At 33.3% G+C, this 13,533-nt stretch overlaps 1 protein-coding gene across 5 annotated transcripts in view; it reads right to left on the reverse strand.

Annotated features, from left to right (window-relative positions):
* Positions 1-13,533, reverse strand: part of rg (rugose) — a 327,718-nt gene that overhangs the window by 282,350 nt on the left and 31,835 nt on the right. For 3 of the 5 annotated variants that reach the window (XM_068387372.1, XM_068387370.1, XM_068387369.1), the window contains exons 19-21: positions 11,537-11,711; positions 6,598-6,725; positions 3,757-3,861 (exon numbers count right to left, since the gene is read on the reverse strand). In XM_068387372.1, the coding sequence (XP_068243473.1) occupies positions 3,757-3,861; positions 6,598-6,725; positions 11,537-11,711 (408 nt within the window). The remainder of the gene's footprint in view (positions 1-3,756; positions 3,862-6,597; positions 6,726-11,536; positions 11,712-13,533) is intronic. The other 2 variants (XM_068387371.1, XM_068387373.1) reach the window with 2 other exon arrangements.

The following is a 13,533-nucleotide window of genomic DNA, read 5'->3' on the forward strand; positions in this document are numbered from 1 at the left end:
GGGGTTGTTAAACAAGTAAAGCTTATAAAAATATAATAACAAAATCATTTGCATCACCATAAACTTATAACTCTTATATGTACAATTCAGGAAGGACACGCACAGCATGATGCAGAATGCTGATTGATCCCAACATGTTTTGTTGAGAGTTCTTAGAGAAAAAGATAGTAAACAAACCTAAGCCTCTTGACAAGGAGACATATGAGTAGGGACAAATCGTACATAAATGCTCAGCAGAGACTGCATTAAAATAAAAGAAGATATCTTCCATAAATGAAACTTGTAGATAAACTTAGTGTCCAAATAGATTGTCACTAACAAGTTACCAACAGTAATGTCATTTCTTAGACCTTGCCTGCAGTGAAACCTGCCCCACTACGGGTACCAGTTCCAACAAATATTTATCAATCCAATTATGATATCCCCCCCCCCCCAAAGTACAATATAACAAAGGTAAATTGACACTTCAATCATAAATACAAGCATCCTACTAGTAGGCTGCTTGCAGAAGTCTTCTCCTTGCTCCAAGCTGAAGACCATTCCCAGTCTTATTCATGACGTAAGTTATAGTTCCTAGGACAGTCACAGCCAATGACATGAAAAGAGATGTACTTGAGGTTGGAGTAATCCCATTCCTTGAAGCAGTCTGTATGGCTGGGCTAGACTGACAAACCTTCCTACGCCTAAAACATCATCTCAAAAAGAAGACGGAGTCACCACAAATGGCACACTTCAGAATATAGCTAGAGCTGTCTATTCAACCCTTTCTATGCTGTATCTACCATAGACCTGCCTGGTAAAGGCAACCAGCAGTGGCTCAGTCTAGGCAGTAGAATATCTTCAAGCCTAAGCTATGTTTGTTGCAGGCTAAGCAATGGAAGAGATAGGAAGGAGGCAGCATAATTTATAGTTTGCCTAAAAGGATACCGAGTCAGGTTACTTATGGGGAAAAAAAAGTTCTTCCAAGTAGGACATGGAGTTATCCTCAGAAGTTCAAAGAACACCAACTTCCAGGGCTCTGTCTGCTGGGTTCGTGACGGGACAGGGCCTATAATTGATCACTTAAAAGTAGTCTTGACTGATGAGAGAAATTTGTTGATACCTACTGAAAGAGAGGCTGATGATCCTAATGCCTACAGAGAGGTAAATCTAAAGATTCTAAAACAGATAACCTTCACAATTTTTTTTTATCTAATACGACTCTGTAGAAAAGTCTCCACTGACCAGAAAACAAATTTTGACTTCCAAATGAGGTCAAGCAAGCATACCTGTCAGCAACATACACAGCATAACACTAGTAGATACTTGTTAAAACTAGACACAAACATGATGTTTTACTGGACAAATTCTGATACCTACACTGTGGAACCTTGGTAAAAGATGTATTGTATAGCAAAATGACTAAAAACATCACGTTATTGAAGAAAAAAAGATTAAATTGCTCAACCCTAGATACAACAAAGGCATAAAACACCTCAAAATTAGTTTTACAACCCAATGGTCAAGTTAAAGTACATAAGTAGAAAAACTTCAGAAAACAATAAAATAGCATTTAATAATTCCATTTATCATCAAACTAAAAATTCCAAGATGGAAATACCTAAACAAAGTAAGATAACATATACTACTTGATTTAATTTAGAGTCATTAACCACTTTAAAATCCTTGTAGAATATGAATCACAGTTTTATACAAAACCCAACACTATATGAACTCGTAAATACGGTTGATCTCTAGGACACTGCCCTGAGAAATCCTTGTAGAATATGAATCACAAATTTATACAAAAACCCAACACCATATTTGCTCGTAAATATGGTTGACCTCTAGGACACTTATGAACCTTGCCTCTGCCGCTCACGAGCAACCTGTAAATCTTTAAACAACATACAAGCACAGGCAAAGGTAAGAATGGTTACCTTATGTTCCAAGTGGCAGATGAACAACAGGAAGCCTTTTAAAAATAAATTGCGAGTACATTCTGAGACCAGCCGAACTCGGTTGAGTCCCTTGTCAGGCTGGGAGGAACGTAGAGAGGAGAGGTCCCCTTTGTTTCATTTGTTTGATGTCGGCTACCCCCCAAAATTGGGGGAAGTGCCTTGGTATATGTATGTATGTATGTACATTCTGAGACCATGAATATTCGGCTGTAAATAGGTTATGGGTTTGTAGAAAAACAAATCAAAGGTGCATAATCACAGAAAATCCCTACTGAACCTTCCATGTTATTGTAGGCACAACAGGGGACAAGTAGTTTAAGTTTTGTTTTTGAAAAACCGGGCTCAAAATCTCCATACATATAATAAAAAAACCATACAACTTGTGATCACTTCCTTGAATTGGAGTTCCTGTTAATACCTTCTGAAAACTAAATAAAATGAAATATATTTACAAAAGTATGACTAAACTTACACACTGTAATCAAATAAAGTACTTAACCACGATAAAAAAAATACATATAATACAGTAAAACAATTAATTACTTTGCATCAAGATGAGTTATTCATGCAATGCAAGACAAAATCCTTCACCAATTAAAAATATTTACAGTAGAGGAATACTATAATAAAAAAAAAAAAAACACTTATAAAAAATTAAACAGAATCTTATTTATGCTAAATGGACAGATTTTGGTGCAAATATAATCTTCAATGTGCTAGAGGAAAATTACCATGCTTCACTAAGCTGTACTGAATGTTTACTGTAAAAAATAAATTTTTTCTTCACCATATCTTATTCAAAAGTGTAATTGTAAATGCAGATGAATTGCATTTTCATTGGATCTTTAAATTTGATTAGAATTTATTTCATGTATTTGATGAATGCAAGAGTTGATGGGAGAAGTACAAGAGGAAGGCCAAGGTTTGGGTGGATGGATGGAGTGAAGGAAGCTCTGGGTAATAGGAGGATAGATGTGAGAGGGGCAAGAGAGCGTGCTAGAAATAGGAATGAATGGCGAGCGATTGTGACGCAGTTCCGGTAGGCCCTGCTGCTGCCTCCGACGCCTTAGATGACCGCGGAGGTAGCAGCAGTAGGGGATTCAGCAATATGAAGCTTCATCTGTGGTGGATAGTGTGGGAAGGTGGGCTGTGGCACCCTAGTAGTACCAGCTGAACTCGGATGAGTCCCTTGTTAGGCTGGAGGAACGTAGAGAGTAGAGGTCCCCTTTTTTGTTTTGTTTCTTTTGTTGATGTCGGCTACCCCCCAAAATTGGGGGAAGTGCCTTGGTATATGGATGGACATATAAGTTATTTATGTACCAGTAAGCTCTCTTGCTATTGCTTTTGAACATTTTTATATGCTAACAACCACCAACTTACATCTATCAAACTCTTATGAGGCCTAATTTCTATCAGTGAAGTTTATATGAAAAAAAAACTGCAATAGACTCCAATGAAAACGCAAGTGCTCTGAAAGATGTAGGCCTAAACATTACCTGCAAATTAGGAAAAAGGGTGGCATCTTTGCTGTATCTACACATTCAGCAGCAAATATAGAACATGATGGCCTAAATTCAGTCCGATTTAATGTGTTGAAAATAACTAAAAAGTAGCACAAAAATAAGTCACCTAATTTCAGAATAGCTTTGAGAATAAAAATAGTTTTGGGGACAATATATTGGGTATTAAAAAAAAAATAAAAACAAGAAGCATCGGTGCACTTCAAGCATACAGTGAGGAGATACAAATCACACCATAAGCACAAAAGGGAACACCATCCATTGAATATACGAAGTTGGTTACGTGTTACTGTTACCTTAGGGTTAATCATGTTGTTGCGAGCTACAGGCTTAGAAACCTTAGCTCCATAGGCATTACAACCATACTTAGGAACGGGGCCAGTTCCTATAGTGTGATTGGACTGGGGAGAGACCACAGGGAGGTCAGGTTAGTAGCTCTAAATAATATCAATGGAAAATCACAGGGAAAAATGATTACAGTACTATGAACCAAGGAATACTTTTAACATACTAGTCTACATACTTTTAATTGCTTACATAGCCAGTCAGTCAATGTGCAAAAGGGTTATCATAGAGTAAAGGTTCCTAAAAATAGTATTACCTAAACTACTAAACTTATTTGAAAGCATCAGGAGGAGTAAGGATCAGTCAATTCATTGACAATTATAGTCGATGATATTAGTGCTTTTCTAATATTTTTTTAGAGTTGCTCTCAACATAAGCTTGTTATAAAAAAATTCTGCAAATTCTGACAACTAAGATGAAACTAATCTAAATTATACAGAAAAAAAAATAATTAAGAAAAAGCAAGGCAAATGTCTAAGTTATACTAAGTTATACTCCTATTTCTGTTAAAGTTATCAAACATATCTAACCATTCAACCATAAAATGAGAGAAAGATACCATGCCATAAGAAATATGTATTTTACATACTGCATATAGAACCTGTATACAAACTATACACAATTTCCCTACACATCTGTACATGTACAAGGTAATAAACAATATTCCACATGTATGACAAAACTAACACATTCCTTTCTTTCATAAACTTAATCAATCTAACTAAAGATAGGCAATTCTGTTCGTAACTATCCTGAGAGAGAGAGAGAGAGAGAGAGAGAGAGAGAGAGAGAGAGAGAGAGAGAGAGAGAGAGAGAGAGAGAGAGAGAGAGAGAGAGAGAGAGAGAGAGAGAGAGAGAGAGAGAGAGAGAGAGAGATATTAATATTATATAACTAAACTACTGTATTTACATGTCAAGACTTTCAAAAACCAAAATATGACCATGAAAAAAAAAAGAACTGTAAAAGAAAAAATATTAATATGGTTATAGCAGCTCTTCTGATGAACCTTTCACCCCTTGTTTAACATAGTATTCTAATTTTCTTCAACAGGATTAAGAGAACGAATCCATATAAAACTCTTACTTGAATGCCATCAACAAAAAGGATATCCTCAAGTTGACAAGGGAAAATTCCAAATGTACATTAATATGAATAAAAGGTGCAATGACTTGTGTACTTTTACAAAACAATATCAGACTATAATTGTATTAAGTTTACATTATCTACTTACACTTTTCATAAAATTCAACTCCTGTACATATATACAGTACATGTATTTACAATATTGTAATTCTCTTTCCCATTTAATCAAGCAACTAATCAATACTCTGAGCTAAACTTTTTGCCTCAAACTTCGTAGAATAATTGATTTATCAGAGCTAAAATTCAACTTCAAAGAAAAACAAGTACAGTGAATGACAAAGATACTGAACAATTTCATTGAGAGTTGAAATGCTACATATTTAATCCTTCCTATATCTAAAATCTTGCAGGATTACATATCGTCACCCTCATAAACTAACTGCCTAAGTCATTTTCTCCACTTGTTGGGAAATAAAAATAAAACCTTCTCATTTCCTAATTCTTTATATCATTGTCTTGAGCTTCAATTCACAAATTCTTAACAGAAGAATTTGTGAATTAGAATTTGTTAATTCAAGCTCAACACAATGATATAAAGAATTAGGAAATGAGAAGGTTTTTTTATTTCCCAACAAGAGGAGAAAATGACTTAGGCAGTTAGTTTATGAGGGTGACGATATATGAAAATAAATTCTCCAACTCATCAATACAATTTAAAATAAGAAGCATTTCTCAAAATATCTTTACTTCATACAATACACTGTGATATACTTCAGTTCCTCCAAACCAGCTATATTTTTTTGCACTTTCTTTAGTAACATCAACTTTCAAAACATAAAAATATGAAGAAAATAACTTGTGATTAAACAAATTTCACTGTTAGTTTTATTTGTCAAGGAAAAATGGAATACAGTACCCTACTAAATATAATGTTTGAAAACATTATGGAACTTGAAATTTCCAGCAAAATGAAACTATGTGTACAGTAATATTGTACATTACTATCTATTTTGTGCTTCAAGTCAACTATTAGTCTCTAACATTCTATCACAATTCTCTGCCTGAGATATAGTCGCTGGAATTTTGATGTATTTTTCTATAAATTTTGTTTTCTTGTGAGACATCAAAATTTAACAATCTTCTGAACTATCTACAGCAAAGTTATAATCCGCAAAGTGTGGATTGAATCAAACAAAAAAATACAGCTTTAAACGAGCTTCCAAAATATATGAGTTCTTTCTCTTCAGCACTGGAGTATATACACTACATATGGTGCACAAGTAATTTAGACTTCATTAAAAAGAAAGCTTCAAAGATAAACACATCATTCAAGTCATTAAATACAATATCTGATCTATTTTTTCTCAAATAATATAAATTAGTTAAACTGTCTTAATATTCTTACACCAGACACATCACCGAAACTATGGTAAACTGAAGAATCAAATAAAATTACAATAGAAACTTCTATGAATTGTATACAGTATATTAAATGAAAATGATACTATGAATACTACTATATAACTGTAATACCTGTAAATGATGATGGGGAAAAAGGTCATGAAATCTATCTACATAAAAATGAAAGGTTACTGCAATATTTCTAACTTGATAAATGGGTGCATAAGCAATGATACTATGGTCGTGTAGAGGGAGTATCAAGGATTCATCAGATAAGCTTAGTAGACTAAAAGAAATTTCTCATTACCTTTAAGGAAGGTGGTCCAGATGATGCTGTAGAACAGTGGTCAGATGCTAATATAGATGAATTATGTTGGTCAACAACAATTACCTCATATTCTCCATCTTCATCTACTTCCCCAGTACGCTCTGTACCTACGAAAAGCATTTACATTAGGCAAATGAACCAGGAGATGCATCCACGGAAGGTATAAACTACTGAACTTGTACTGCAATAAAAAGATGTTATAAATAAAATATCTGATAGAACATCCATCATCACAACTAAGAACACATTTTTAACAATGGTTGGCTGTCACAATCCAACAATATTAAACATTGCTCTGACCAGATACCAAAAGAATAAAAGTTCTCAGCTATTTCCCTAATCACAATTATGTTCAATGATTACAACCCAGTACAATGCAAGGTGGGATTTCAATAAAAAAAAAAAAATATATGCTTCTTTCCATATCTTCACAATTATAAGCAGTATGTTATTATATAATTTTCTAAAAATTTTACCTTTGTTAAAAAATATCAGAACAATAATCTTTAACATAAAATAGCCAAAGTATATTGCACAAAAAATGAAACTGTTATAAAAGCAATACTGTTTACTCTCTAGAAGCTAAAGGAATTTTATTTCTTTTAATGAGAAATACTCCATTTGAGACTGGAATTGCAACATATCTACAAAAAGTCCAATAACAAAGAGCCTCTATTGTCGGTAGGAAAAATCTGAGTTCTGATGCAGAAAAAAAGCATGAAATATGACAAATTTGTAGATAATTTGTATTTTTCGTAACTATACAAACCTTAGCTATTTAATAGGGGGTGAGGCCTTGTCACTCCCCTATTAAATAGAGTGGTTTGTATTCCGGTTACGGAACAAATAGGATTCATACTACTGTATATCAAATAGATAAAGTAAGTTACTTTGTACCATTTACTCTATGATACAAAGATATCACTTTAACTGTTTATTATTTGTGAGAAAATACTACATTAAGAGTACTGTATAAAGTAATGAACAAACATAAATGAATTTGTTGATAATAATTTTCAAATAATGATGCAATATACTCTACATTATGGTGCTGCTTGATTACAAATACCAATAAAGATAACAACTTTCTTAGCATAGTCCATTTGTATACAGTGAAACCTCAAGATACAAGTTTCTGAATACAAAATCTCATTTTACGAAACGACGTGAGATTTTTTCGCTTCACATCACGAAAAAATACCGAGGATACGAAACAAAATTCGCACGGTTAGGTTAGGTATACTGAATGATTTAAATGTATTTGGTTCTATTTCATTCTATATCATTATAATAAAAAAATAATGTTACAAAAGCTACTTCGGAACAAATTAATGTTGTATCCTGAGGTATTACTGTACTTTGGTGCAAAAACATGTTTGAAACTGGTGGAAAATATTTGAAATTTCACCACGAATTGAATACATACCAACTAACACATGTGTACACATCACAAAGTCAACATATTACAGGTACAGTATTATTGAACACATAGTATATGAATTATCATAGATGAATATTACATTACTATACATGAATACTGCATTACTGTATATAAGCAAACAGTTGGGTGCTAGTGCACAAGGCTGCTACACAAATTTTTTTTCAATGGCTAAAATATAATACTCCTCATACATATTTTACCTGTGATTACTTGAAAGAGAGATGGCAATGTATATGAATATCTTCAATTATATTAATTCTCCCCTCACTAAGTTTCTTAATCCTTAAAGAAACCTATCATCATAGATGTATCAAGAAGTATTTCCCATCTATCCTTTTCTATAAGATACAGATGTAGTATTCTTGATGTTTCCCGTTACTTATACAAACAAAGGATTATCCTCGCATATTTTGTTTTAAAGTCCTTTAATATCAAATAAAAAATGGGTTAGATTTTGATGTTCCATATTTTTGGGGATAAAATTGAATTTGTGCTTTGATATTTTATGACAGGATGTAACTATGTCTACAGCTTTTCATAATTTTATACTGTAGTAAAGAAGGCCAATGAATGCTCCTCTAGCACCATTTCTAAGACATAGTTATTGCTGAATATACCAGAGAAAAAAAAAGAGATGCATGGAATGCCAGGAATAAACCAAGCTCGCTCATTCTTGAGTGTCTGTATAGAAAACTGGGGCATGATTGAACCACGACCATAGATCCCTCACCAATTATTTGCCAATGGAATTGATATGTTTACATTTTCACTAAAATACTTCAACTGGATCATACGAACACCTAAACCTCAATAGTTATTTATGTACAACACATGCCAAATGTAAGGCCACTAACAATCAAATAATTTCTTTAGGTAAATGATGTATACAATGCCATATCTCTGCATATTGTACAGTACGGTATATAAAATTCTCTTGAATACTTCTGTAACTCCCATTCTAATCCAAATATTCTTTTCTCTAATGTACATCTATTCAATATTGCTAAAATGAGCTCTGGTATGAATTTCCAACACCTACTAATACCTAGGATCAAGCTTAAGATATGAATACTGCACTATTTTACCACATTAATACAGCACCGGTGAAATTTAATCATTACAGTAATAATAATCAGGACTGCACAACTACGAACACATCTACAGTACTACATAATGTATAATATTTGTTACCATAGACTATGCAAAGTATAGCAGTCCTGAGGGAACCTTTCATACAGTAATTCCATACCAACCAGATACTAGTTTCCTAAAAAAATCCACATCATAATCTTATGAATAAGGTAAATAAAAGATGTTGAAAATGCAATGAAAATTTTGTGGATTCCAGTATAAAGTGTCTTTAGTCTGTAATGTTATAAATTATCATGTATAAGGTAAAAAAGAAAAATTATAAATGTAATAATAACTTTGTGGATTCCAGTATAAAGTGTCTTTGGTCAGTAATAAATACGATGAAAAAAGAAAGATAGGATTTCATTGCATCTTACGGCATTGACCTAAAGGTTTACTTGAATTGCCTCAAGAGCACTTACTGTTTCTACGAGTAGCTTTTTGTTATTCTCTTCTGTAAACTACAATGCCTTATATGCTATAAGTTCTTGTATTGTAATTCAAGTGCTATTATTCTCATGCCAATCTCAAGTGTAAACGATTGAAAAGAATTGAAGTCTTTCTTGAACACATCTGCATATAAGTCTCAACTGTAAACTATCTAAAAGAACGGGGAACTTCCTTGAACTTTGTAGTGTATGGTTTGGGGTGAGGAAGGTAAGGAGTTACCATATAATTATTGCAAAGACATTTACGAAATACAAGATACATTTCTTCAACGATAGGAAATACTGTGCCAGTTCCTGAAAGCTTCTACTTGTTCTAACGTTGTAACAAATACCTTCGGTTGATTTTTCTTTACTGTCCGCTCTTTTGACAGATTCTGTTTGAGATTTAGGTTGAGGTTGATCCTTTTTTTGAGCTTTCCCAAGACCACCAAATAAACTCATTTTCCATGGCTTCTCTTTGACGGATTTCCCAAATATTCCTGATGACGAGCCTCCCGGCATATATTTAGGATCTAAAGTTTGTGAGAACGAAGGAAAAATAGGAGCGACCTTCTTGGTCAGTTGTACGCTACTTCTAACTTCACTGCCTGCACTTGTTATCTCTTTGCCCTCCTTGGTTTCAGGCCCCAAAGAAACTTGGGTGGTGCTGGTGGGTATTGTCTGCTTAAGATTTGACTGGATAACAGAAAGAGTCAGAGCAGGAAGGGTTACTGAAGGCAAGGCTGAACTCTTCAATGATTCTGGCTTATCTACACACTCAGATACCAAAGCTGATACCGTTGAAGGCCCCTCCATGGGTAGGACAGCAGCTTCATCATCTTTTGATTTTTTCTCAGTTTCACCTTTTGTGGATGATTTATTCTTATCCTTTTCTTTAGGACTATCCTTCCCTTCAGGCTTATCCTTTTCTTTAGGACTATCCTTCCCTTCAGGCTTATCCTTTTCTTCGGTCTTAACCTTTTCCTCCTCCTCACTTTTAGGGTAAATTTCCTTTGCTTCGTCCTTCTCACCTTTAGTGGGAATATACAGCATTTCTTGACTGGGGTAAATATCTATCACTGACAACAGTTAATAAATAATATTAATTTAAAATACCAATACTTGGAAACAAACATAATGCACTCTGACACTGCAGTCCTGCCAGAATATTACCTTTTACCTTTTCATTAAGTGAATAGCTACTCTAGTCATTATATCATAAAAACCTTGATACAAGAATTAACAGCAGAGAAAATACAAATGAGCTTACAAAAATTTTCCCTAATTATTTTACAATATGATTTCAGCTTTACAGAATAAAAATTTCACTCTACTGATAAACAAAGCAAGAGGAATTATAAATTATAGCCTATCCAAAAAAAAAAAACTATTTCGTTGCTTGGGAATGGTGTACAGAGAACTTAATAAAATATGGACACTCCTGCAATATTGTTAAATATCACTTTCATCTGTTAAAAAAGCCACTATCTTGTTAGTAATGAATCACAAAATTATGGTATTTAATACAGAGGACCTAAATTGTTCGTATATTTTTTGTGTGCAAATGACTCATGAAATAACTAATTTTCAAGATAAAAGATAAACCCAATAAATAGAAAAAATAACCATCGATATTTTATGCACTTTGCACTTGAATATATGAATGAATGAGGTACAGTGGTACATATTATTGCAGCCTGATTTTGAATTACTGTACTTTAATTGAAAAAAATGCTCTTATACGGAATATCTAGAGTATTGCACTACAGAACTTGAAATGAAAATTTAAAAAGTTTGTATTTATCATATTACACGATAAATTAACAATGAAGAAAATAGATTTAATTAGCAAAGTAACACCATTCACTGTAAGATGCTTACAGATAAAATAACTGACTTCTAACATGAACCTTCTTACCTGAGAAATGGTGCTGTGTAAATGCGCCATTGGTGTGAGCAGTTTGCGGTGGTGGGGGTGGTGAAGAGGAGGCATTGGTAGGTGGTTCTAAAATGTCTCGATACTTTGACACCATAAGCACCGAAATGAAGTAGACAATTGCTAGAGATAAGAACTGAGCTTGCTTTGTTTCCTCCTGAAAAAAGATAAACCATTTACTAAGAGATATAAAAATAGGACGTACAGTAACTTTTAATTCGTCAACATACGATAAACAAGGTAAGAATATGCTACAGTATTGACAGAAATAAAAACTGAAATTGGCATGTAATGATTTCTGGAAAGTACAATATTTACACCGTTTTTCACCAAATGTGGTACTAAAAAATGCAAGATTTTTCTAACAAGGCGTAAGCTAAGACGAAGGTGTTCTCCATAGTAAAATCATTCCTGTTAAATATGAGACAGGAACATTAAGAGATCTTTGTTCATGTAAGTAAGACTAATACTCTTACCCTATATGTTAGTGTATAAGGAAGAGTTTTAACCTTAAAAAAATGAAAGATCGATAATAAAATTTAGTTCTATATTCACCTGATGTTTGTATTGCTTTTTCTGTAGAAGCTCGGTTTATTGACATTTACCCATAATTCTTTTTAAAAACTTCCATTTTCTCTCCTTTTTAATCAAGACATGCCTCTAGTAAAGTATGAGACACACTAGCCATTAATGAGGTCATGAGGTTAGGCCTGAATTTGAACATCAGGAGTATAGAAATAAATTTTATTATTAAAATTCCATTTATTTCGACAAACTTCCCGTTGTTCATATTGATGATTCCTACACTCTGATGGAGGTGGGACACCAGTGAAAAAAAGATAGGTAATTTTTAATTAAAATAGTACAGTACAAAATAATAAAAAAAATTTATTCAACTGGCAAAAGTTAATGATAAAAAATTCTCTCAAAATACCATTTGAAATGCAGGACTCCTGATTGTTTTTCTACCGATATTTGGAATACGGGACTCAAGTTTTATCTCTAGTTACCCACCTATAGAACCTCAACTCCGTGTTACTAAAAATAGAAATTTCTAAAAAAAAATTAATTCTATTGATAAAAATTATTTCTGTACTCAGCTGATGTTCATATTGCTTCCCTAGAAGCTTGGTTTCATTGACATTTACCAGTAAAATTGTCAAAACTTGTCCCATTTTTCTTCCCTTTAATAGACACATCCCTTCTTTAAAAATGTATGAAAGTATGTCATCAGAAAGCAGATTTCTTTGTCTGGTGAGAGCCATTCAATATTATTTGCCTAAAACTACAGGAATTAGATGTAGTGACCCAAGTTTGTTTTGTGGGATTAAGGTCCCTAATTAACCTAATCACAGATGCAATGTCATTTCTCGTTAAAAGAATGGTAAAAAAAAAATCACACAAAGAATTGGATTCAAATCGAACAAAAATCCTGAAAGTTAAAGTGCATCATAGAAGTGCAGCTATATCCTTTAATTTCTGCAGAAATTTTTCTTTAGAAAGTTTTAGCAGCAGCTCAATGGTGTACCAAGTTGGTTTTTGGTAAATATCTTCTGAAGGAATCCTGGTTTGTTTATCAAGACTGATGGACACTATAAGCCCTATAGTAGCTGCAGGAGATGTGGTCTACTTAATTTTGGGCTCAGTTAATCTATGAATCGCCTATCTACGACAATCTGAGGTTTAATTAAATAAAAAATCAAAAGTAGCATTTGGACACAATGAAAAGTATCATTTAGAGATAATCTACAGTCTGGTATCTTAAATTTAGTAAACAAAATAGTCATATTTCACAATGTATTCTATGAACATCAGGGGGGTTTCAGAGAAATAAATAGAAATTTAATAATAAAATTTATTTCTAAGCTCACCTGGTGTTCATATACATACCTACCTTCCTTCCCGCTGACTTGTGATGTCAAGAAAAGAAGGATAATTTCAACTTTGAAAGTGAAAGGATAAAGAGACACTGGCGCATC

This window comes from Palaemon carinicauda, chromosome 14 (genome assembly GCF_036898095.1).
Source record: "Palaemon carinicauda isolate YSFRI2023 chromosome 14, ASM3689809v2, whole genome shotgun sequence".
Lineage (NCBI taxonomy): Eukaryota > Metazoa > Arthropoda > Malacostraca > Decapoda > Palaemonidae > Palaemon > Palaemon carinicauda.